The following is a 24,384-nucleotide window of genomic DNA, read 5'->3' on the forward strand; positions in this document are numbered from 1 at the left end:
CACGTTAATTGATTAACCAAGGTCTTAATCGATTAACTGGGCTGCTGAAGTGATTCTTTATAAACTGCGTTTTTAGAACTGAAGCCCTAACTTGCATGTCGCATTTTTAAGAGAGTTAAAGCATATTTCGTTTTAATTGTTGCATCTATATGACATTGCATTTGTGAGATTATAAAAGAGAGAATTCTATGCTTTAGGATTGAGAGGCATTTCATGTTTAATTTCTCATCATTTCATCTCACATGTTCATGCATTATCTTGATGTTTTTTGGAAAGATATCATATTATGTAAAAACTGTTTTTAACTAATGCATTATCATGTTATATGAGACTTGTGTTAGAGTTGTAGAGTAAGGTCTTAATTGTTTAATTTGAGCATTGTAATTGCTTTAGATTACTCTATGTTTTTGTTGTAAAAAGTGTTGTAACTTTGGGAATCTCAAGGTGTCTTACCACCAACGAGATTGTGTTGTATCTTCATTAGCTTAGAGATCTTAATAGAAATAATAGGTTCTTGGCTGGGGCTACACCGCAAGAAAGGTTTTCTTGGGCGGTAGGAAGGGAGTCAAACTAAGGGATAAGGTTCTTTAGTTTCAAGAGAGAGTCCAAGTGTTGTAATTGGAAGAATTGTTTGTAAAACGTTATTTCAATTATAGTGAAGAAAAATCTCCTAGATCTGCCGGGAGGCCTGGATGTAGTTTGCAAGTGGACCCGCAAATGAACCAGGATAAAAATCGTGTTGCACGCTTTTCTTTCCATGTCTCTCTTTATTGCTTTAATCAATTACTTTGTATAGTTGTTTTAATTTTAATAATCTGTTTCTATACTATACTGTTGTGACTCTGATATTTCTGTTAGCTCTGTATATTTGCTTCGATCTCAGTTGCTTGTCGTGCAGGAAACTGAATCTGTTTGTGTAATCTGAGCTATTTTAATCGATTAAATTGCTTGCGTTAATCGATTATTCTTTGTCTGTTAATCGATTAATCCGGGGTTATTTCAACATTATTTGTTGTTCGTAAAAAGCGGATACTCTGACCGCTACTCCTATTCAACCCCTCATTCTAGGTGTATTTTAACCACTGATACCTAACAGTAGTCGTATTGCAATTTGCCCTTGTCATGTTGGTAGGGGTAGGTGGGATTGCAGGTGGTGTGGCAGTACGTTGTTTGCGACTGTCAGATGGGGAGTGATCCTGGCCCCAACCTAGGATGTCTGGTGTAAGGGGAACGACTTTGACCAAGTCCTTCAATTTGTTATACTCGGTCTTTGCTCGGCTAAATGGGAGACCATCCCGAGTAGTTAAGACGTCTAGATGATCGGGATGGAACAATTGCCCCCAATCTAGTGGTATGTTCGGTAGGCGAGTATGCTGGTAGACTCTAGGTGCATCAGTAGGGTATCGTTACCTTTCTATGTTGCACGACACGTGGCTGTTCGTCATTAATGTTCTTTGGTTATCGGATCGTTTTGCGGCACAGAGTACTTGAGTGTGGCTCATCGATTCGTTTCTTGCCGCCTTTTATCTTAGTTCTTGGGTCACCATTGGATCGTACTTGAGTGTTTTTTGGATGGGTAGGATGTGTTTTGAGTTGGACCGTGAGGGATGGCCTTGGCCTAGCTTCGTCTATAAATAGGGAGGGTTTTCCTTCATTTTCTTCACTTTGCTTTCTAAGTTCTCCATTATCGAACTTACTCTATTGTCGATCAACTTCGTCTTCTTTCAACTCTTTTCAGTCTTCTTCCTAGGTAACTTCCTTTCCTTTATGTTTCCATAGTTATGGTTCTCATTACCAACCTAGCATCTAGCTCTGATTAAGTGGAGTTCTTGTCCAGACCTCCACCCAATTTTGTCTTGCGGTCGCCTCGTAGCAAGGATCGGCTTGCCCATAGAAGGGCAAGTGATTTAACACTCCTAGCCCTGTTGGCCCGTTGGAGGGGGAGTGTGGTACAAAGGGGAGTTGTAGGGATGGCCCATACATCTTTTCTAGAAAAGTGGAGTACGATCATGAAAGAGAATCCAATTTAGAGTCTGATGCTTCTTCTGGTAACAAGTTGTTGATGTTGAGAACGTATATTGAAAGGTCAGATAGGTTTTTGAATCTCGAGGGTCTGGACAGCCCTAACTCCCGCTACTAGTGGGTTGATCGAGAAATGTTGGGCACTTCTAGCTACTTTCCAGAGGATGTGACACCCAATGTTGTCCTGTTGGCACGTGCATCGAATTGCACCCAAGTGCACGCCTCCTCCTCTGAAGAACACAAACATGCTAAACCATCTTATGGTTGCTCCTTCTTAGTTGCACCCGAACGCCTAGGGATTTATTTCTGTGTTCGGGCTTTACTGCAAGATGATGAAGTTTCCTTGCATGGTTCACCTATTCTTCTGGATTTTCCTCGTGACCTATAACACCAATCCGGATGAAGAGAAGATTGGCCGTTGTGGGTGGACTTGTCTTCAGTCGAAGAATAAGCATGCCTTGTTTCACCCGTACGATTCTTCCGCCAAGAACTGTAAGGCATGGTTTTATGAGGTCAAAATCCGGGGACCAACCAATGAGTAGGCCTACGACTCCCGAGAGAGCGCCATTTCCAGTTCTCTTGGAATGGTAGCCTTCATCAGAAGCCAACTAAGAGGTTCAGTTATGCCTTTGAGAGCCTCAAAGGCCCAAAGATTGAGGTAGCCTGGACAATGTTAGGATGGGTTGAAAATGGCTTCGTGTTATCTTGCTCCGTCCTGTTGAAGGGTGACTAATTCTTTGAACACTGAGTTGATAGGTATTAAGCTGTGTACCCATAGCTTGTTGTAAGTTTTAGTTGTGTATATAGATGGCAAAACGAGCATTGCCCGCATTGTTTTGCGGGTAGGGCATGCAAATTTTGTTCATTTACCCGTTTTGCCCATCAAGCCCGCATGCATTTTCATTGGGCAATGTGGGCGACCCGCAAACATAATTTAAGGAAAATATAAGAAAATTTCAAATAAGTTATGATGTAATGTTATTTTTAACCCCTAAAAAAATTGTAATCTAATGCGATTTTTTCAACTTCATATAAAATATTAAAGTTTTTTAATTTTTTATCTTCAACAACTTTATTTAATTTTATATTATTTATTATATGATTTTTTATTTTTTAATTACTCAACAATGCCTACGGGTCGCCTGCAGGTCCGTTAGCCTATTTTTAAATGGACACGACATTCATTTTGTCCTTTAAGTCAATATGGGCATGTCTGTGCCCACTTAAATTATTGCGGGAATTTGCGGGCATAAAGAAAACGTGTTGGGCGACCCGTTTTGCCATATCTAGTTACGTACTTATTTTGCTTTCTTCCTTTTTGAAATTGTTATGGCCGACCGTCTGGAGAAATATTGATTACTGAGCCAGATCAGTCGATGGTCAGGGCCAGGAAAATGAGCTCGGACGAGCTTGCCACTTCCCTCATCTAGCCAGTTCGTAGGGAGCTCGCCTCCTTCAACTCGTCGAGGAACATATCTTCTACTCCCCTCCTCATCTTTTGACCAATCAAAGCAGGTTGGTCCAAGCGGCTCTGGTCATCCCGACGCTTCCAATGACGGTCATTTCTACCATGGATCCTCGACCTGTGTAGGAGGCACTTTAAGAGCCGAGCATGATCGTCCCTCCCCGTGCCATCCATTACACAGTGGGGAAAGGCAAAGCCCCAAGTTTGGCGGGTCGGCTCTTGGCGAGATATTTTATTCCTTAGGCGGTCGAGATTAATCTGGTGACTAACGAGGTAAAGGTTGTCTTTGATGCATCATCTATCCGCGACATGATGAGGCAAGTCTGGGCATCCTTGACCATGGTGGCGTTCATCGCAAAATATCTTGAAGGTGAAGGTGCAATGGCCGAGTGGTAGGGGGCAAGGCCCTTCAGGCTGTGTGGACCGCCATTCTACTGAGCTCTAGAAAGTGAAGGAGGCTCATGATGCTGAAGTGAAGGGTTTGGAGGCTCATATAATGGCGGCTAGCCATGAGTGGGCCGACTTGACCCTTTGACACAAAGAAGTTGGTCGAGTCATCTTGGGTTCCCAACGGGTATTGGTTGGTTCCCATAATGAGATGGCCAGCCTGATGGCGCATTTTGAGGAGGCCAAGGGCGAGATCTGTCGGCTTAGTGATAAGCTGAAGTTGTCGGATGAGCAAGGGTAGACTGCTCAAGAGTCTTGTAATCAAGCCCAGGAGGAGGCTGCTCGAGTGATCGAGGAGGTGGTTTCCCTTAAGCTGGAGAAAGAAGGGCTTGTGGCGGAACGAGATTCTGTCTCCGGCCTGATGGTAGAGGCTGCGTACCTTGCATTGGATAATGCCTTTGCCCAGGCTGGTCTGGTGCATCCGTGTTAGGAGTGGTTTTGGACACGTATTAACGCATATGTCCAAGATGGAGATTTGTTGTTCGAGGAGGATGGCTCTTTTGTCAAGCTACCAGTCCTAGGAAAGGGGGGATGCCTGAGTGCCATGTAATAACTTGTAGGATTTTATGTAATTTTCTCATTTAAATGAATTTGTCTTTTTTGTATTCTGCTTGTCTTCCTTTACTTTCTATACGTGAGAAGCTAATTAGCAATATGGAATTGGTAAGATATTATTGACCGAAAATGACTTCAATAATAAGCCCATTTTAATAATTCTAACAACGAAGGTATGTTTGATTGGTTTTATACTTTGAATAACAACTAGAGACCAAAGATATCGTTGGTCGTATTTAACCCTTCTAAAAACAACCTGGAATAGTGGTAGCTGAAAGTTGAGTAGTTCAAAACTGAGTGTCATCTTGGTTGGAGTTGGCCTTATGTGACTTGCCACTTTAAGAAAGGGTTAGCCCGTAATCTAAATAAGATGAATCTTGACTGGAAGTATTAATAACACTAGTAATTGAATCTTAAATTTGAATAAGATAATCTTGGTCGGGAATAATCCAAAAAACTCGAATATAAGCAAGGTAACCTTGATCGGAAGAAGCAATAATTTTAACCTTGATTGGAAGAAGCAATAATTTTAACCTATATAGAAATAGAAATAACAGAAATAATTATTCTTGAATCTAAACAAGGTAATGTTGACTGGAAGAAGTGATAATATATGCAGTTGAAATCAGATGTAGTGATTTTTCCAATATGAAACCTGGTCTGACTAAGATGAGTAGCCTGAATGTGAATTTGACCCTTAGGTGATTAGTTGACTATTGTCAATATGGGGACCCGGGCCACGCCTTTAAGGGTTATTAAAATTGGACTACCGGTCAAGGGGGACAAGGTCCGCGCCTTGGGTGAGTTATTTGACCGCCGTCAAAGGGGGACATGGGCCACGCCTTTGAGGGGTATTGAAGTCGAACCACTGGTCAAGGGGGATAATGTCCACACCTCGGGTGGACTATTTGACCACCTTCAAAAGGGGCATGGGTCACGCCTTTGAGGGGTATTGAAGTTGGACCACGAGTCAAGGGGATAAGGTTCGCGCCTTGAGTGAGTTATTTGTCTGCCATCAAAAGGGAACATGGGCCACACCTTTGAGGGGTATTGAAGTTGGACCACCAGTCAAGGGGGACAAGGTCCACGCCCTGGGTGAGTTATTTGACCTCGGTCAAAGGGGGACATGGGCCACACCTTTGAGGGGTATTGAAGTTAAAGCATGTTCCTACAATAAGACATGAAATGGACAATATCTCGTTACCATATATGTTTTTGTGCTACAAGGGGTTGTCTGACCATGAGTGGGGTCGACATTACACTATTAGGAAAAAAATGAGAACCTCTTGAATATCCGAGCTAGAGTTCTTCTGGAATCTGAATGAAGGTAGACTTGGACCCGCCACTGGAGGTACTTGAAAAGGTTTTCCGACGATCAAGTTATTAAGACTAGAGAGGTAATATCCGGGAATAATAAATGAGATATAAGAGGTAAGTAGAGAATAATGATAACAAGTGATGAGTTCTAAGTGATACTTTATATTGGGGGAGACCCCTATTTATACTGCTTGAGGTGGATGATGTGGCTTTGGAGGGTACTATTGGCATGACCGACCATCTTGGCTTGTCGAGGACTGCTTTTATCATGTCAGGCGGCTTTGACAAGGCTATAATTTGTACAAAGTTGACTTGTAGCATGTGGCATGTGTGATTGTCGTATCGCAGTATGTCCTTGTCGTCTTAGCAGGTGGGATTGCAGGTGGCGTGGTAGTGCATTGTTATACCCAGTTTTTGCTCAGCTAAATAGAAGACTATCCTGGGCAGTTGAGACACCCAGATGACCGAGATGGAACAATAATTAACTATAGACAATGCAGCTTGTATGAGGTATTCTTAGTGTTGGAATATTGGGCAAAATTTAAAACTAAGAAGTCACATGTTAGATAGAATATATTTTTGAGTGAATTGAAAAAAAAATGAAATCTCATATTGGATAACTTATATATTTGAGTAGTTCTTCGCTCTATAAATAGAGCACTCAAAAAGACACAAAATGAGTGACATTTCTAATCTTTCTTTTCTCCCTCTTCTTGATAATGCAATTTTGAGCCATCTTCTATCCATTTTTTAGTGGTAGGTCTCTTATTTTTAAGGGGCAACAGAGACAACAACCTTCTCTTTGAGGGACAACAACATTTTCTTTGAGGGACAACAACCTTATCTTTGAAGGTCATCAATATTTTCGTTTCATGGCAACAACCTTTTCTTTTAGTATTAATAAAAAAAATTAAAAAATCAAATAAAAAAGCCTTACCATTAGAATGTAAATCTATTAGAACACCATGTTGATTGTCTTAGCCTCTTCTACTAGTTGTTGAAGGAACATTGCTAATCTCAAATCTTCTTTGTCCATTAGTTGTTATTGGTGCATCCATTTTGGGTGGGAGGAACACACACCATATAAAGGACAACATAGAAAATATGAAAAAAAAAATGTGAATTGAATAAGCAAGGGAACAATGTTAATTGAATAAAGAAGAAGAACGTGAAGCAACATTGGAGGGAGATTCATGACACGAGCCTTAGATGTGAGTTAACAATGTTTATTGGGTTGGTGTTGAGACATTGTTTTTGTACGCGTCGTGATATGGTTGGATAACAATACCACCACTACCTAAAATATTGTACCTAAGTTTATCCCATTTAAAATTATAAACATGTAGAGACCATACACATAAATACTATATTGTACCTACTAGTTCAACCCAGAAATTAGTCAAAATCAGAAAGTACTTACAAAAATTGTTTTGCATATGAATTTTTTTCATGTTTTTCAAAACGACACATTAAAGGTTTAAACTTTGTAACACGCTCAACCATTGAAGCATTTCCAAAATAATCATATATTATAAATAATAATATTTATGATATAAGTTTATTATAATATATAATATATAATTTGACCATGTTCAATATATCAATATGTAGGTTGCTTCTTTGTGTCATTGATAAGATGGAAATAGACCACATTTAAAAAGAAAAGAAAAAAATATATATGTATTAATAATGTATGAATCTATTTACTATTTAACAAAAAAAACCTCCCTCACGTACATGTGTCATCACCTCCTTGAATTGTCACATGTCACATTCACAACAAAAGCTTTCTCACTCAAAGAATTTTACCAGCTCCAATACACTCCACCACACCATAACATTTGTTATTACCACTTTATACATCTATTTATCCTTTATTCTTCTTCTTTCTTCCATATTTTCTCTCTCTCATTTTATTACTAATTAGAGAACGTAATCTCTATTTCACTCATTCATTTCATTACTCTACTTTTCTTCAACCATTTTTTCTCTCTTCTTGGTTTATATCATTCTTCTATTTCAAACTTTCTTATTTTAAAATGATTTTATGCATGTAGATTTATTCATTGATTTTTTTCTTTGAAGATGTTGTATTAAAAAAAAATTTGTTTATTTCGTAGATATGTTATTATTGTTGGATAACTAGAGGAGTGAGATGTCTCTAATGACAAGGGCATTGATGATAGCTCTTATTGTTTGTTCACCCTTAAAGCATCATTGCAGGTTAATTTTTCTATATCTCATTGTTGTTTCTTTATTTGTTTATAGAATTTTCTATTCAAAATAATCATTATTGTAATGTTGAAAATGACATGAACAGTGACGAGATCGTAAAGAGGAAAAAAAAAGTAAATAATCTCTGACACTTTGGTATTTTCATCATTTCTCCTTAATTTTCTAAAACAATTGTTAAAATGTCATTTTGCTACCTAATCTTGAGCAAAAGTAGCATAGTATTGATTCTATGTTTTTTTTTGTTTTACATTTGGTTCATCTATTTTATTGTACAACATGAATTATGTTATGATTCATTCTTTCATTCTTCATAACATGTTTGTTCTTAACGTGTCAAAAAATTATTGTCCTGTGCAAATGCACGGATAACTTACTAGTTAGATTGATAGATATGCATGACGGTCCTTCCAAGTGTCATTCATATCAATCTAACACTTGATTTTTGCTAATTTAGATCTAGTGATCTTTACAATACTACACCAATGGGTCGTTGGTAAATATATTTTGATATGGAAATAGATTTTTTCGGTACTGGACTCTTCAATACTGAGAATGTGAGAGGAGTTACTTTTTTAAAAATATTTAATTTAGAAAGAAAAAAAATCTAGACCATTAAAAACATTATTTGTGTGATGTGTTACAATCTCAAGTATGCATTGCCGATCCCATTGATATGATAGTTCAATTTTGTATAGGACCAATTTGATAAAGGTGAAAATATGGGGAATTGAAGTGAGGAGGATAGGGCAGGGGATAACACTAAGAATTAAGAACCGGTGTTGTTTCTTCATTCTCATTCTGAGGATTACTCTACATGAGCGTTAGTAATGGAAACACTATCACTTCCCATAAAGACTCTTATCAACAATTCTAGTGCCAACTGCATTTCTCTGAGTTCTACTTCTAATTATGCTTCACTCTCTTCTTTACAACTTCGTTCTTCTTTCACCACCAGAACCCTTAATTTGGTATTCAGTTTTTCACTCTCTCTTACTATTTTTTTAATGGTAAATAGTTGAGAAGAAAGATGATTTTTTTTTGTAAAATGATAATTGGATTTGTGTTGCAGAAGAGGGTCGTTCGTGTGCAAGCTGAGAGTGAGGATAATGAATTGAAGCAAATGAGAGACATGGCTGCTGCCAGAAAGAGATGGGAAGCTTTGGTATTTCATTTAACTTCTCTTAGTAAGACTGTGTTTGCGAGTTGAGTTTTGGAGAAAATAATATGAATGAAAGGGTTCAGAGGCACAGCTCTCAAGATTGTCTCTTCCCTCCGAGAAAGAGCTCGAACTCTAAAGGTCTGTTTGCGAGTTGACTTTTGGAGGGCAATAGAAGAAAGGGAAAAACTTGAGAGTCTTCCAAAACTTAAGATGACTCTCAAACATATTTGCTTGATCATTCTCTTTTGCATTAAGAGTCTAACAAAAGTTTTTGTACTTGATTCTTGTATGTGTCATAATTACTTGAATACCCACTTTATAAATTTTCATGTGTACTATTTTGATCCAAACTCCTTGCTACTTAGACCATATAGTTGGTTATAATTCCTATTATAGAATTTCTAGTTAAGTTGAATTTCCAATTTTATTTCTAATGAGTTGAGCATTTTATCTCGATTTCTCAGTTGCATGAGCTTCTATAATAGCTTGTATAATGAAGTCCATGTTATTTGGTGGTGCCCTCTTTACTATGATTAATTGACCTCTTTTATACCATGATGTTGATTCACATGTGGACCTCAAGGTTTTATATGGTTTGCTTGCTTATTTTGTAGATTAGGGATGGAAAAGTTAAAGTTCTTACCCCAAAGGAAGCTGGGTATGCAGTTCAGCTTTCAAACAAGCCCCTTCTTGATGTTCGACCCTCAAATGAACACAACAAGGTTTCTCTTTTGATGCAGCCGCTGCACTTTCTTTTGCTTAGCCAGTTAGCGATATATTTAACACATACTTTAGATACTTACCTGTAGTAAGAGGGTAAAAGGAAATTATTTTGAGATGTTAACCATCTTCTTGTAATCAGATATTTACGAAGCTAATTGCCATGATGGTAATTGATCTTTGTAGCTGTGACCTGTTATAAGCTTCAAACTGGCATTTCCCTTTACAATTAATTTTATTCAACATTTGTAATACTAGTTCTTGTTGCAAATAAGCAATATGTTGCTTTTACTTTCTCTTGTTGTAAACATTCTTCAGTATAATTAATATTCATTGTTGTGATATTTGCTTGATCATTCTCTTTTGCATGCTTTGAAGGCATGGGTGAGAGCTTCAACTTGGATTCCAATATTCGATGTTGATAATAGACTAGATGCTGCAACCATTCCCAGAAAAGTCTCTAATTTTGTTATGGGTATAAAAAAATCCATGTTGGCTCTTCACTATTTTTCACCTTCATGCTACTGCTAGACTTTCTAAATTTATGTCATATATCTCATGTTCTCAACATTTCATTAGAAATTCATTACATTTGACATCATGTTGCATTGAACAGGAGGTTGGTGGAGTGGCATCCCTACACTTACTTATGACAGGTATCATACATAAGTTATTCATGGTTATACCAATTCATTTTCTGTTTACATGAATCATTTCTTTCCTTTCTTTGACAGTCAGTTCTTGGCCAAAGTTGCGGAGAAGTTCTCCCAAGATACAGAACTAATTGTTGCATGCCAGAAGGGACTAAGGTGAGAGCTTTATATATTCACTTGAGTGCACACTCAATTTAGTTGTTTCTTGGCCATATTGCTATTGGGGCCGATACTAATTTTCTGATTCCTCGCAATGCATCTGGTACTTTCCTGCCATTTTGGATCATATTTCATTTCCTGCCATTTTGGATCATATTTCAGTTTTATGATCACTGGACCTGTCAAATTAGTTCCGGTGAATGCATGATGTTATTTGATAATTTCACTTGTTTCAAATAAACAACTTAGTTCTTGTGTATTTCTGAATCTCATTTTCTGCTAGATCATTAGCTGCTTGTGAACTACTGTACAATGCTGGTTACCAAAATCTGTTCTGGGTTCAAGGCGGCTTAGAGGCTGCTGAAGACCAGGCATGTTTTCTAATTTCAGTTTTCTGCGATTTCTATTATGGTTTATTTTCATCAAACGTGAGCAAAAGAAAATAACTTATCTGGTGGGCTTATTTGTTTTTGTCACTTATTACTACTATGGAGCAGGATCTCGCTGTAGAGGGTCCCGTGCCCCTTAAATTTGCTGGAATTGGTGGCGTTTCAGAATTCCTTGGGTGATTATCTAATCTCACTGTTTTCTCCCTTAATACATGAAATATTTAGGCAATCTATTTGGCTTTCTGTTTGAATTTTTCCATGTTGGATAAAATATAAATTATTTTGTACTTCTTGCATTGTTTTTATTACGAATTTATGCCACGTTAGGATATTTTACTTCTTATATAGTTATGGTTTGTTGTAAGCACTAGCACAAAACCTTTTTTCAAAACCATCTTATCACGGTTTGCTATATGACTTTGATGAATTATATCTTATATTATACATATTTAAGTCAGAGTCGTCTCAGTTGGTCTACGGGACAAAAGTCTGAGCACCCGGGTTCTAACCCTAACAGCTGCTCAATTACTCCCTCCCTGTCAAAAACTGCCTATAAAGAAGTCCCAATTTTTTATTTAATGGCAATAGTTAAATTTTCTGGTTATTTCCTCTAGTAATAACTAATAAGTGCAGCTAATAACTATATTCTTGTAATTGACTTATTTTGTTATAGATTGATTGAAAATCTATTAGTATTGGTTTTTATCATCCTGGCAAAAAGATGAACTTGCCTACCAATTTACATATCAGTTTGCATATTGGGTGTGATTATAGGATTGGAAGAATTTATTAAGAGATGATACATAAACCTTGTTTTATGTATTTCCAGTTTGCTAAGATTTCATGATGGACAATCCAGTCAGTGCTTGCTAAGATAACAGAAAATTGTACAGCCTATTCTCTGGGAGAGCACATCTGCTGTCTCACAAAATGTATCACTATATGTGCCACTTGACGTGAATGGTCGAAAAAATATATTGAAGTTAAAATATAGTTAAGTATTTTTCTGATCAATCATAACAAAGTGACACTTTTGGGACAGAAGATGTGCTCTCAGTCCTTCGTTGCATATAGAACGAAAAATTTAATATCACGTGAGTAACACACAGAACTAAGTAATGGTCCATCATCTAGTTGTTAACTTTCCTACATGTATCAGAATGTCCTTAGCTTGTGGGACATAATCAATTATGTGAATATACTTGCATGACACTTTTGTATGATATTGAACACAATCTGCAGCCTTAAATAGAGATTTTATATAAGCTTAAAATTCAGGACATTGTTTAAATATGGTTCCATTATATTATTACTTGAAAAATGAAAATTTCTAACTCATCATTATTCTCAGTTGGACTGATCAACAAAGAGCTGCTGGAGCCAAGGAAGGCTGGGGTTATAGATTAGTGTTTTCTGCACGCCTGGTAATTCATCTAGTGTATGTCATTGATTTTAATACTTATTTTTCAATCTTGACATTCACAATTTTGATTGTTTCTGGCATAGCTTGGAGTTATTATTGCTGCCGATGCGTTATATATTGGCGCTCAGCAAATTGGACGCTACCTTCAGGATATCAGGACCCATTGAGGTACTATGATCGTTAAAGGTATTGATTGATCTTCTCAAACACAATGCTCCTACTTCTAGATGAGAGCAATTAGAGGCAAGGGCTAAGGAACTCAATTTTGGATGCTAACCCTTCTCAGAGCCTTGTTGCCACCCTTTAAATTTAATTTGTTTGTATTTTCAACTTTATGTTATGAAGTTACCCTCTGATCATTTTATGTGAATTTTCGATTATTTTCCCTCTAGCTGGAAAAATCTTATGTCTATTTAATAGAAATTCTGGTCATAACAAATGTTGAATTGACTATACTCTTCGCTTAAACTTCTATATCGTATCAGAGCTTTACATATTAACACCTGACCCTCTTTTGGACCTAGCCACAGTCAATATCAATAGCTTTGTTTCTTTCGACCTCACAGCCTTGAACTATCACATATAGTTAGCCCAGATGAAGAGCATAACAGAGAACTAAAACCTTAGTGGCTTTATCAGTGGAGGGAACCACATCTTGTGTCCTAAGATGTGTAACATTCCATATACTTTTGTTTCTTATTGACCAGAAAAATAAAATAATAATTAAATATATATTAATTTTATATTTTTTGAGCAATGAGAATGAAATAATAAATGAAGTGACATAAATATTGGGACAAAAGATGTACTCCCTCAATGGAGATTCTGGGAGCACATCTTCTGTCTCAATAAGTGTACCACTTTATGTGTCACTCCCTTACGATTGATTGAAAAAATATATTTAAGTTAAAGTTAATAATTAAATAATTTATGTCTCAGTAGTGTTACATGGAATGATACACTTTTTGGAATAAAAAATATCTTCCTGAGACACCTATGCCATGCCAGTTTCTCATATTGCCTCACCTCATGTAGGTGTGGCATGAGACTTTATCAACCAAATCTTGACATTTTCCATTGGTGCAAATTTGATTGACTTGTCTATGCATGATTAACAAGTAGGCTTTAGGGGAGAACCCTTAATTTGGTGGTAGATTTGGAGACGTTGTGAAGAAAATTTATGGAAGTCGTGTATTTTGACTATTTTATCACTTATTTGCTTTTTATTACCAAAGTAGTGCAGTTGTCACTAAAATGTGACTAACAACCATAATTCATTTTTTGGTACGGAAGTCATGGCTGCAACCAACAACAATATTGTTATATGCCTGCCAGCCATGATTCTGAAGTCATGAAATACACTTATGACATGACTTTGAAGTCTTTCCTTTCTATTCATTTTTCTCCAAAACCTAACTTCCAAATAGACCGTTATAAACATTACATTTTTATGACAATAACTTCTCTTAAATTAACTTCTAAAGAGCCCCCTCCTAAAAATTTGTATTTCAAGTTTCTTCTTTTAAATAGACCTTGTGCATTTGGACTTCAGCTTCTGAATAAGTAATAATCAACTTATTCCGTTATTTCTTCAAACAACATTGACAGCTAGAATCATAATCCTTTATTTCTTCAAACAACAGAGAAGCTAGAATAAAAAACATTCCTTTAACTCATAAATGAACTGAATATATCCAGATCATACAAGTCACTAATGACTTATTTGGTTTTCTTACTTCTATTTATACATTGATACCTAACTGCTTAATACTATTAGATTGATTATTCAAATGCACTTTGCACACACTGTATCACTAATCTTCATAGAAAGTGTGGTTTAGCAACAACACAAAGACTTTCCTTTTTGTACATTGAGATGCCAAATACTTCAGTGAGGTCCAAGTCTTCGGCACAAGTACCAGGAGGAAGCTCCCAATCGAAACTGTAGAGTAATTGAGCTAGAGCAAGCTCAATAACTGCAGTGGCAAATGTAATGCCCGGACAACCTCTTCTACCTGCTCCGAAAGGAATTAGTTCGAAATCTTGCCCTCTGTAATCAATGTTACTCCCTAAAAACCTCTCCGGCTTAAATGTATTGGGATCTTCCCAACTTTCTGGGTTCCTTCCTACTGCCCAAGCATTTACAAGAACTCTTGTTTTAGCTGGAATTTTATACCCTTCTAGGATAATTTCTTCCATGGATTCTCTTGGGACTAATATCGGAGTCGGAGGATGCAATCGTAATACCTCTTTGATTAAAGCTCTCATATACTGCAGTTGATGCAGATCACTCTCTGCAACGACTCTTCTTTCTTTCACCGTGCTCCGCACTTCCCTTTGTGCTTTTTCCATAACCTTGGGGTTCATTAGGAGCTCTGTCATTACCCAATCAAGGGTAATGAAGTTTGTATCAGTTCCTGCACCAAACATGTCCTGCAATAACACTAAAGAGTTGTCATTTGTCAAAAAAAATTTAGTACTACCAAGGGTGCGGGGTTGTCCCTCCCAACAATTGTTTGCTCTTAAGAATCGAACTCTTGACCTTTTGGTCTATCTAGGATCCAGTGAGGCCTTACACCGCTATATCAACGCTGATTGTCATTTGTCAATTAAGAAAAGTGAAAAGTGTATTCTTTTTCAGATGTGTTTGTTTGAATTAGATTACTGTGTGTTCAAATTACCCTTGAAAAAAATTACTTTGTAAAGTTGAAGTGTTTCCAAACATGCAGTAATGAGAGATAAACCATGAAGGCTTTACTAACCATGATGATTGCCTTGATATTATCTGTTGTGAGAGGCAGCTCATCCGAGTCATTTTTCTGCACCTCGATTAGAAAATCTACAAGGTCCTTGTGCTCCTCTACTTTTTCAGAAGTTATATGTTCATTTAGTATCTGGTCGAAGAGTTGATCGAATCGTCGAAAAGTGTCCTGCATTCTTGATTTCATGCCAGTCAAGGTGTGTATGAACTCCAAGGAAGGAAAGAAGTCACCAACACTGAATCCTCCAAGGAGTTCCTGCACCTCATCAAGCATCTCTTTGAATCCATGTCGATGATAGTCTCCGCCTTCTGAAAAGTCCCTTCCAAACGCTACATGGCAAAGGACATCATTTGCATACAGTCCCAACATCTTAGACAAATTGATAGTTCCTGGATAAGTCCCTGCAACCCTGCGAACTAGCCGAGCGACTTCTTCTTCTCTAACAGAACTGTATGAATGGACCCTTTTGTCACTTAGAAGCTCATGTATGCAAATTTTTCGGATATGCCTCCAGTAAGCACCATAAGGGGCGAAGGTAACATCTGTGCAGTTGTATAAGAGGTGCTTAGCTGCAAAGAGTTGTGGACGGTTTGCAAGTGCAAGATCATGAGTTTTTAAAACTTCTTTTGCTAATCTTGCTGACGAAAGAACCACTGTTGGGATTTGACCAAGTTGTAGATAAATTATGGGTCCATACTTGTGTGCAAGACTTTGCAGTGATAGGTGAGGCATGGTGCCAAGTTGGTGCAGGTTTCCAATGATGGGTATTGTAGGAGGACCTGGAGGGAGATTGGATCTTGTCTTTCTTGACTTGTCTATTAAAAGAAACTTCATCAAAAGAACTATCAAAATGAATGCAAAGAGAAAGAACTGTCTAAAGCTTTCTTGCAACCATTGGAACAGAGCCATTTGATAAACTAAGCAGGCCTCAAAGTGCAAGATATGCTTATATCCTTCGGCAGAAGAATTTATATGAAATTTTGTACAAATAACATTGTTTATATAGAAACAACCAAACATGACTCCCACTTGTTGTAGTCCCTTATATAGATTGAACGACAAGGAAATGTTATATCGTAAATATTTTTTATTGACAAAATACTAAATCTTTCATAACATTTTATTTATGGTTTTTTTCGATCTAACTCTTCATATAGCAATTTGATTAACCTCCATTTGATATATTATCTTTAATGAGACTTTTAACATTCTCATCCTATATATCCAAAGTCCAAAATCATTTATGGCGCAAGTTTACAATTTTTTCTATAATACGAGATACTCTCTCTTTCTCTCAAGTGCATTCATTTATAATCATATTTTATCTAGTGTGCTCACACAATAAACACAATATGTTCATCTCTCCTATATGAAGTTTATTCTCTTATTGACATTTTATTACCGCCCATAATTCAATCCTATAACATTGCAAGTCTTATATCTCTGCGGTAAAACTTTTCCTTATGCTTGAGTGACGCATTTCATCCAAACCACTTGAACCCTATAATTTACATATGTGTTAATTTCTTCACCATCTTCTATGATTGAACTAAATACTTAAATCTATTGACTTATGATATGACATGATATCCAATCTTTATGCTTCATGTATCTCGTCTTACTTCGACTTATATGAAAACATATACTTCTGAAACTTGTATTCACATTTATAGCTTCTTATTTAATTCCTCTATCAAGTCTAACACCACCCACAAAAAACATTCATTATTGTAGTGGTTCTTGGATATGCATATGGGCTAAGTGTTGACTATCGGCGTAGTTCTATAACAATATAAAAATGTTTTGAGACACTATTATATATTCTGATGTTGACTTTGACCTCATCATATATATCGCTTGAATATAGATAATTTAAACACCTTCCTTTCCCAGATAATTTGTCCACAATACATCTCTAAAGACATTCTAAGAGGTAGATGAGTTTTTTAGTTTACATCTTCCTCATGATGAAAAGTGATAGGTTTCCTGCTTTCAATCTTTGATGATAGTGATAGCATGCTTATCTGAGGCTCCAAGGCAACATTTTTAGTGAAATATAATTCATCTCGAGTATGGAACTCTCTAGCACTTGAATATAAGGAGAAATGATATTTTAAAGTTTTTATAGTTTTATAATTAAAAAATAAATAAGAATTTGAACGGTTAAAAATATTTTAATACCATATATTAATATCTTTAACTAATAGTGGTCTTTTTAATTTCCAGTATTAAAAAAGAGTTAGACTGTGCTTAATCATGGTGATAGACATCAAGATTTTTGTGTGATTTAGCCTTTTTATGGCAAAAGATGCATAGTTATCAAGTGTCTTAAAAGTTGAATAACTTTAGATTAGGTGTAACCCAATTTTTGTCCTTATTTTATAATTGCTCACGTTTTTTATTAAACTAATCAACTTTTTTACTTTTCCTTCTAATAGTGCAACTCACTTTTTATCTTAAATGAATTCCACAACTTATCCTACATTTATATTTTACTTAAAATATATAATTTAAAACAATAAACTTAATTTAAATTCAACTAAATAACACAAGATCATTAATAAAATACATTATAATAGCATAAAATTAACTAAAAATAAAATAAAATTTTCTAACACTTGCAATACAACCGATAGAAATGGTAAAAAATTTTTTTACATGTTTTCTATAGAGTTTATTTAAATAAGTAATATTAAATGTATTATTTTTAACAGCGATTATTCAAACAAGTGTTGTTAAATGTCTATTTTTAATAACGCTTATTCAAACAAACATTGCTAAATATCATTTTCTTTGAATCTGGAGAAAATAAAGTTGTTGCACTTTCTTTTTCTTTTCATTGTTGGTTAATATGTTTTTTCTTTCTTTTTCTTCATTTTTGGATTATTTTAAAGCTTTATGGAAATAAGAATCATGCTGAATTAAAGAATGATTGTCTATTTACGAACAAGAACATTCACTTCCGGTGGTACCAAAATTTACGGACAATTCTTATTTTGTTAAGGACTATCGCTAGTGGTAGTAACCTATAAAAGTAAAGGAAAAAAAAAGACATGGGATAATAAGGTGTCAGAATTTGTGAAGTGTTACAACACCTATGTAGAGGCAGTGTGGAATAATGACTCATCTTTCCTTAATAAAAAGAATTGGTATCAATTTAAGACACTTCTGGAGAACAAAAGTCATAATTACGGTGTTCATTATTAAAACTAATATTTACTTATATAGAGAAACGCTTTAGCAGGTTACCTTTGGTTGGGTGTTCTATCCCAGTGTTTAGGTTGAGAAGTGAAAGTAATCCTTTATATTTCTATAAGGGCTGCCGATAGTGGGGTGTATTTTCTTAATAATTAAAGTAAGCTTTATCATTAGTTATAATAAATTTTTAAGCTAAGATATGAGGGAATGCCCATGTACTATCATTTCTATTGATCGAAAAAAAATTAAATTAAAAATAAAATTATTAAATATTTTTCTTGACGAATCATATTTTTAGACACATAAAGTAACATAGAGGAATGAGATAACAGATGTAGATCCAAGATGTAATACTTAATAACTACGAGCACAATATAAAAAACTTATCTATTTACTCGATCAAGTTGTGTATATCTATATTTCTCACGACCACTAAATATACACTAAGTTACCTTTATGATATGATATCTCTTACCCCCAATAACTTAACACTAGATTTTGGATAGGATAAATTACAAAATCAAAATTTTATAGGGGTGAATAAATTTTTTTATAAAGCTAATCACAAAATCTATCCTATTTACATGTACCTAAACTAAAATCATTTCTAAAATGTATTGAATTTGCGTGATGTAGGACATTTAGATATATTCCTTGAGATCTATTTGTGAATTGAGTTTTGGAAAAGAAAAAATAGATAAATTTTAGGAATATTTTATTAGTATATTTCATGGTCAAATTTTTTGTTTTCTTTTATCCCTCCAAAACTCAACCCGATGAATCTTATAAAATTAAGTAATATGATATGTTACGTAGGACCATTGTTACCTTTGAGTTTCAACACCTCATGATCCTGCGGTCCAAGTTAGTGCACCGAATAGTCCAAGTTTCGGAAATTCAGAATTGATTTCCATCCTTTGTGTGATACAAAATGGACACTTACAGAAGTAACAAGTGTATAAAAAATAGAGAATGTAGAAGAATAACACAAAGAACTTTTAACGTTGAAAAACCTCCTTAATGTGAGAAGGAAACAACCACGAGATCTAGTCCAGAAAATATTTGACTATAGAAAGTAGAATTATAATATTTGACTCTATCTTACAAAGACGATAACACTCAATCTCACCAAAAAAGGATGGAAATATAAACTCTCTAGTATTTCACTAAGAATAAAAATATCACAGTATGTGAGTATGTGGATATAAACTCTCTCACTTTCTCTTTATGTTGTTTTTTCTCACTTGCTTGTTGTATTTCTTCCTCACAAGTCCCTTATATATAGTGACGGAGAGGAAGACTTTATCATAAAGACATAGTAAATGATTAGTTATTGTTATACTTTTTAAGAAACTTTGAAGAATGCTACTTCAACTTTCTAAGTTAGACTTCATAATTCTTAAGAGTCAATAAATAATTCCAAGACTTTAAAATATTCTTTAAATGATATACTTAATGGTTCATCTATCAAGATTCATTTGTCTTGCTTTGAATCCTTCCCAACACTTATTTTCATATTTTCTAAATTTTTGGGCGAAAATCTCATCTTCTTATTAAATAATACGAAATAAAGAATAGTTGGAAACGGCTTTTCTCCTATTTCACTCTTAATGGTGCGGTGTGCATTGTGCATTTTGGTTTTTAATGCCGGTATGGGTGGACCATAAATAAACCAAGAGGAGATAGTTATTTTTTTATAATACTCTAATGAATTAATCCATTTCGAGATGTATAATTATTTCTCTCAATAAGTGTTGCTTCTAGGAATTGAGTTATTTAGCTTTTGGTCATACTCAGAATCTAGCGAGACCTTATATTAGTAGACCAACATCTTGTTGGTAGAGGAGATAATTATTATAGGTAAACTGAACAATGGCTTATGATTTTTTGGTATTATCAAGATATCTCCCCAACCCGGGTAAAAGAAATAATTATTTTTAGTGTGTGTGAATGTCCCATTTAACAAGGGTTGCTTTCAGAAATCGTATTATTGAATTTTTAGTCTTTCTGAAGATTTAATATGTCCTTACGCTACTAGACAAATGCATTGTTGGTAATGACTTAGGACTTGCTTCTCATAATAAGTTTATATAGTGATAAAATTTAAAATCAAGCTCAGATAAGTAGAACTATCTAAGTGTATTAGATATGATCTGAGTCTTTGAAATTTTGATATGGTTTTGGCTTAAAAGTGCTGCAAAATGTATAATTAAATGATGACTTGCACATGCTTCTCTTTTCTTTGTGGTTTGTTTCATAATCAAGCTAATTGGTGCATCGTAAACAATTTTTTGGAATTTGGTAACAATTTTCTAATTGCAGAAATTATATTTTTACGAAAATAGTTTCTCTTAAATTAACTTGCAAGAGTTTCCTCCGAAAATTGTATTTAAAGTTTCTTCTCTAATCGGATACCTTGTTAATGCGGACTTGAACTTCTGAATATCACATGTATTTCCAAAATTTAAATTCTGGTTCTTGGTTGCTATAGACGTTGACATGTTAGAGTTTTACAAGTCTCTAAAACTACATTATGATTACAATTGTGGTCAAATTCGCTTGCAATTATTCAAAATGAGAAAAGGCATATGCATTATATTTCATAAATTAGAAGTCAGCATAGATGCGAGTTTAAGAATGAGAACTTTCAAAAATTATGTGAAGAAAATAGTATAAGTCATCCTTTCATAATTATGAGAACATCACAATAAAGATGTGCTAGAAAGTAGAAAGGAAAAGTAGGACTTTAAATGATAAGGACAATCTTGAATGATAATTTAATTTCAAAACACCCCTCTGTCATAACTAAGAAATATAGCCTGTTATATTCATAACATACATCCCAAAGTTTATATCACTCTATATATTATGTGTTTTTTATAGGTTAGAAAACATAAATTTAATATATAACTAATTTATATTTTAATCAATAAAAATATAGTACATTGGAATGAATGGTACAAACATTGGTGAAAATAGCCCAACATAATATATACATAAGTTTGTTAACATGTGTTACTTTCTTTTTCAGCAACGTTAGATGGACAGAAAACAACTTTAGTTGGAAATGGCTACTAACATTTTGGTAACTTGTTATTCTGAAAATTAAAAATAAATTCATTATTTCCTTTTTCCTCTTTCACGCCAGGCCTCAACTCTTCAAAGTTATCTTAATAGATTGAAGAGTGCCGACCATCAAACCCTAATCTCCAAAAAAATTCAATACCAATGTCTTCCATCTTCCAATACCTAAGAACCCTAATCATCAATTATCATTGTTCATGGGTAGACAAAAAACAAAAATTTACAAATAATCTATCACTATTCAGCCACTACGTTAAAGTTGTCGTTCAACAACGTTTATCTTAGATGTATAATAGAGCTTTCATGCGTTTTCTGTTTGACCATAGTAGTATACGATCATCATTAATGATGCTTTACAAACGATGTTGTATTGATTATATACCACAACGCAACACACAAAAAGCTCTATCATATAGTGCATCAATACATCAGCGCATCGTCCACAAAGCGCTGTCATATAGGTCTTACATAAACAACACATTTTATAGGTCTTATTAACATTGCTTATTGTTGCGCTGTTAAAGTTCATATGTTTAACAACGCAATAGCAGAAAAGCTTTGTTGTATTATTCATAAAAAATTTCAAATAGCACCTTAATACAACAGCGCATCACATGCATAGCGCTGTTGTATTAATAATGTACAACAGCGCATGTCAGAGCTTCCCCTAGGATTCGTCGTTGATTTTTATAAATTAATACATGCCAGAAGTTTGTTTTATTAAAATCAATACAATACAAAATACAAACAATGAATATCATGACAATTATGTTTTGACAGAGTACATAATTACAAATAAAAAAATTACACAAATTACAAAGAAACAATATTATACAAATTACAAACAATCAAAATTAAGCTATAATTATACAAAGATTACGTGCATCTACTTTTTCCTTTTTTGATTGTTTTTGTCTTGTAGGGTCATCCTTGTTTGAAGGAGCACATTGATTTACCCAAAGCCCTTCATCATTATCATCTCTTGTATATAAATCATCATCCGTAGTTGGTTCGCTCTCACGCGACTGATATGTCCCAAAAAAAGAATCATCTTCATCAATATATTCATATTCTTGGTCATCAATATTATTGATGATTATTTTGTGAGTTAAATGAACAATGAACAATTTCATATTAGCTGAGTCACTAACATAGAATACTTGTTAAGCTTGTGATGCTAGAATAAATGGATCATCTTTATATTCTGGCATATTAACATCCACCTGCATGAATCCTAACTCATCAACTCAGAAGTTATTGTTGTTATCAACCCACGTACAATAAAAAACTAGCATTTGAAACATTGTATAATCCAATTCCTATATTCATTCAATCACTCCAAAGTATGACATGTTCGCATATATTGGGTTTCTATCTTTTGCACTTGACAAGTGTGAAGTTCGAGCAACAAGAGTCACACCACTATTTTGAATTTTACTTTGATCATCTTGTTTTTTCGTATAAAATGTGAATCCATTAATTAGGTAACCAGTGTAGGATAAGACATGAATGTTCGGACCATTGACTAACCATTTCAATCTTTCGGAAACCGAATGTGCATTTATATTCAACTCCTCATCAATGTGAATTTTTAGTCACTTTATGAAACACCGATTATGCTGTTTGGAAATTCAATTTTCATTCTTACTTGGGAAAGACTTCTTTAGCATCTCCTTGTGTGTTTCAATATATGGCTCAACCTCGTCGGCATTATGTAAAACATATAAGTACGTTTGCTCCAATTCGGTTCTTGTTATAGTCAATATTTCATTCTCAGTAATACACTCACCAAATGTTTTTTTCTTATTGAGGCTTTGGAATGCCCATGAAATCACTATCGATAAGAGTTTCTTCAACAACATATCGTTCGGCAATACAATTCTCTGGTCTTGATCGATTCTTCACATAGCCTTTTAATATCTTCATATAACGCTCAAAGGGGTACATCAATCTAATATAGGAAGAGCCACATAGTTGTGTCTCTCAAACAAGATGAATGCTTAGATGAACCATTATGTTAAAAAAAGAAGGTGAGAAATATATTTCAAGCTTACACAAAGTCAAAATAATTTGTCTTTGCAATGCAGTAATTTCTCAAGGTCAATCACTTTGCTACAAATTGCCTTGAAGAATAAGCATAACCTAGTTATGGTTTCTCGAACTTTTTTAGGTAGAATTGATCGGATTCCAATAGGCAAGAAATGCTCCATAAGTACATTACAAACATGAGACTTAAGACATTTTAACTTGAGGTCTTTCATTGATACGAGGTTCTGAATATTAGAAGAGTACCCCTCTAGAACTATAACACCATGAATAAATTTACAAAATTCCATTTTCTCCTTCCTCGACAAAGTATAAGTTGATGGAGGTAGAAATGTACATTTTCCCATCATTATCGGCCGCGATTCCTTTCTTATTCCCATACTAACCAAGTCGAACCTTACATTCAAGCCATATTTGGTCTTACCAGGGACATTGAGTAAGGTACCAATGAGACTTTCAAACACATTTTTTCAATATGCATAACATCGAGGAAATGTCTTACATATAATGAGATCCAATATGACAATTCAAAGAATATTGACCTTTTCTTCCACTCACTTGCGACAATTTCTTTTGAAAAAGGTTTACCAAGTTAATATCCAAACCCTTTAGCTTCTGAAATAATTGGTCACTTGTCAACGTCAAAGGAACACGACCTTCTTCATTGTTTCCATCAAATGCTTTTCTCTATCGTCGATAGTGATGATCTGAAGGCAACAATCTATGATGGTCAAGGAAGATATTCTTCTT

The 24,384-nt window shown here is 34.9% G+C and overlaps 2 protein-coding genes across 2 annotated transcripts; one reads left to right on the forward strand and one right to left on the reverse strand.

The window, feature by feature from the left end:
* LOC109327199 (rhodanese-like domain-containing protein 11, chloroplastic) lies at positions 8,733–12,997 on the forward strand. The gene is made up of 10 exons (XM_019560268.1): positions 8,733–9,009; positions 9,111–9,203; positions 9,815–9,922; positions 10,299–10,395; positions 10,537–10,576; positions 10,655–10,729; positions 11,016–11,103; positions 11,230–11,297; positions 12,473–12,545; positions 12,628–12,997. The coding sequence occupies exons 1-10, from the start codon at positions 8,869–8,871 to the stop codon at positions 12,709–12,711; spliced, it is 867 nt and encodes a 288-aa protein (XP_019415813.1). The 5' UTR covers positions 8,733–8,868; the 3' UTR covers positions 12,712–12,997.
* On the reverse strand, positions 14,085–16,340 carry LOC109326078 (cytochrome P450 71A1-like). The gene is made up of 2 exons (XM_019558731.1): positions 15,307–16,340; positions 14,085–14,977 (listed from the first exon to the last, which is right to left on the reverse strand). Exons 1-2 carry the CDS (start codon positions 16,324–16,326, stop codon positions 14,366–14,368), a joined length of 1,632 nt encoding a protein of 543 aa, XP_019414276.1. The 5' UTR covers positions 16,327–16,340; the 3' UTR covers positions 14,085–14,365.

Source organism: Lupinus angustifolius, chromosome LG14 (genome assembly GCF_001865875.1).
Source record: "Lupinus angustifolius cultivar Tanjil chromosome LG14, LupAngTanjil_v1.0, whole genome shotgun sequence".
NCBI classification, from domain to species: Eukaryota; Viridiplantae; Streptophyta; class Magnoliopsida; order Fabales; family Fabaceae; genus Lupinus; species Lupinus angustifolius.

What these genes read in the sequence shown, in the direction of transcription:
- LOC109327199 (XM_019560268.1), top strand. Translation starts at nt 8,869, where the DNA reads ATGGAAACACTATCACTTCCCATAAAGACTCTTATCAACAATTCTAGT. An exon ending in CCTCAAATGAACACAACAAG is followed by an intron (nt 9,923 to 10,298) that starts GTTTCTCTTTTG and finishes CATGCTTTGAAG; the next exon opens with GCATGGGTGAGAGCTTCAAC. An exon ending in GCATGCCAGAAGGGACTAAG is followed by an intron (nt 10,730 to 11,015) that starts GTGAGAGCTTTA and finishes ATTTTCTGCTAG; the next exon opens with ATCATTAGCTGCTTGTGAAC.
- LOC109326078 (XM_019558731.1), bottom strand. Translation starts at nt 16,326, where the DNA reads ATGTTTGGTTGTTTCTATATAAACAATGTTATTTGTACAAAATTTCAT. An exon ending in ATATCAAGGCAATCATCATG is followed by an intron (nt 14,978 to 15,306) that starts GTTAGTAAAGCC and finishes GTGTTATTGCAG; the next exon opens with GACATGTTTGGTGCAGGAAC.